At 49.8% G+C, this 1959-nt stretch overlaps 1 protein-coding gene across 1 annotated transcript; it reads left to right on the top strand.

The window, feature by feature from the left end:
• Positions 1–666: 666 nt before the first annotated feature.
• LOC120371083 (olfactory receptor 52E2-like) lies at positions 667–1614 on the top strand. Its single transcript, XM_039486588.1, has one exon. The coding sequence runs from the start codon at positions 667–669 to the stop codon at positions 1612–1614; it is 948 nt and encodes a 315-aa protein (XP_039342522.1).
• The last annotated feature ends 345 nt before the right edge of the window (positions 1615–1959 follow it).

Below are 1959 nucleotides of genomic sequence, written 5' to 3'. Positions count from 1 at the left end.
AAGAGTTGAAAGTCCTGACCAGAGTGGTTAGGATGGGCATTGTGGGATGCCTGCCAGAGGTCAATTACACTGATGAAATCAATCACAGGTTCTACACTGGCACTTTGGTGACAAAACTTTTGTGTAAAAAGCCTTACAAGTCTCATCAAAGTGCCTTTATTACATCACTGAACCCGAGGAGTTCTGTCGTCAAAAGTGGCTTTGTAGTGTTTACACCTCCACTATTTCTTCACCAAATGCTGCTTTTTGGCGAAAATGTGGCACTGTAGACAAGACCTAAGGAACAAAGAGGGATAACCAATATTCTCTCATGTTTCCTGCTGGCACCTATTAAGGATTCTCACACTCTGATGTGTAGGAATTATTGATGAAGGAAGCACCATAAAATATGAAATTACATTAGTAGGGTCAGTTGTTCATAATTCATTCATCTGAATAATGAAAATGTCATTTTTCAGTGTTTGAAGACTGACCAATCTGCTTCATCCGTCAGAACAGCCTCCACTTGTGCATGTAGTGTCTCATATTAACATTGTCTCTCCATCCAGCTGTTTGTCCTGCGACCATCACCCTAGATCCTGGGCACATACAGGAAGTCAGGGGAACGTACGGTACATGCAGGAGACACCATTCTGCCTCAGTGTTGGACACCTTCTCTCCTTCACCATGTCAGACTCCAACTCATCCGACTTCACCAACCCCTCCACTTTCATCCTGCTGGGCATTCCTGGCCTAGAGGCAGCCCATGTCTGGATCTCCATCCCCTTCTGTGCAATCTATGCCATAGCCCTCTTGGGAAACTTTGCCATCCTGTTCATCATAAAGACAGAGCCGAGCCTCCATGTGCCCATGTACTATTTCCTCTGCATGCTGGCCGTCACCGACCTAGTCCTGTCTACATCCATCTTACCCAAAATGCTGAGCATTTTCTGGTTCAATTCCAGGGAGATCAATTTCACTGCATGCCTTACTCAGCTGTACTTCAGTGTCAGCTTCTCTACGATGGAGTCTGGGATCCTCGTGGCCATGGCTTTTGATCGCTATGTGGCCATCTGCGATCCCCTGAGACATTCCACCATCTTGTCAAACCCCATGGTGACCAAAATTGGCCTGGCTCTGGTGCTGCGCGGCGTCATACTCGAACTGCCCTATCCCTTCCTGGCGAGGAGTTTGCCATATTGCAGAACGAACATCATTCCCCACACATACTGTGAGCACATAGCTGTGGTGAAGCTGGCCTGCGCCGACATCCGTGTCAGTAGTTACTATGGCCTCTCTGTGGCATTCTTCGTGACTGCTCTGGATGTGTCTTTTATCGCCGTGTCCTATACCCAGATCCTCAGGGCCATCTTCAGACTCCCGACAAAGGACGCTCGACTAAAGACTTTTGGGACCTGCGGCTCCCACCTCTGTGTCATCTTAGCCTCTTACATCCCAGCTCTCTTCTCCTTCATCACACACCGTGTTGGGCACAATGTGGCCCTGCATTTCCACGTTCTCATGGCCAACATGTACCTCCTGCTGCCCCCCATGCTAAACCCCATCATCTATGGGGCGAGGAACCAACAGATCCGGGATAGGCTGCTCCAGCCCTTTACTCATAAAGGGACCTAAACTTTTCTCGTTGTGCTCTGGATCTCAGACCGAGCTCCGTGCTGAGCTGTCTATTGACATGGTGCTGGGCCCTCTTCCCTGAATCACTGACTAGCCAGTCAAGGAGACATTAAATCCTTTCCTGACCTTACTGTGCTGTGTCAGCCTGACAAACTGAGGAATCTGCCTATGTACAACTCACAGGGTTGCCCCCTTCCTAATTGCTGGTAACTGGAAGCCTCAGGCCCCACCTCTCTGCCCTGCCTCTTCCTCGAAGTTCCGCCCCTGCTCTGCCTCTTCCCCTCAAGGCTCCGCCCCTCACTCGCTCTTCTCCTTCCCACCCCCTGTCACTCTCTGGATCATCCC

Source organism: Mauremys reevesii, linkage group 1 (genome assembly GCF_016161935.1).
Source record: "Mauremys reevesii isolate NIE-2019 linkage group 1, ASM1616193v1, whole genome shotgun sequence".
NCBI classification, from domain to species: Eukaryota; Metazoa; Chordata; order Testudines; family Geoemydidae; genus Mauremys; species Mauremys reevesii.
This window is presented reverse-complemented; position numbering and strand designations above follow the sequence as displayed.

Excerpts from the sequence above, each read along its gene's own strand:
- LOC120371083 (XM_039486588.1), top strand. The coding sequence starts at position 667 with ATGTCAGACTCCAACTCATCCGACTTCACCAACCCCTCCACTTTCATC.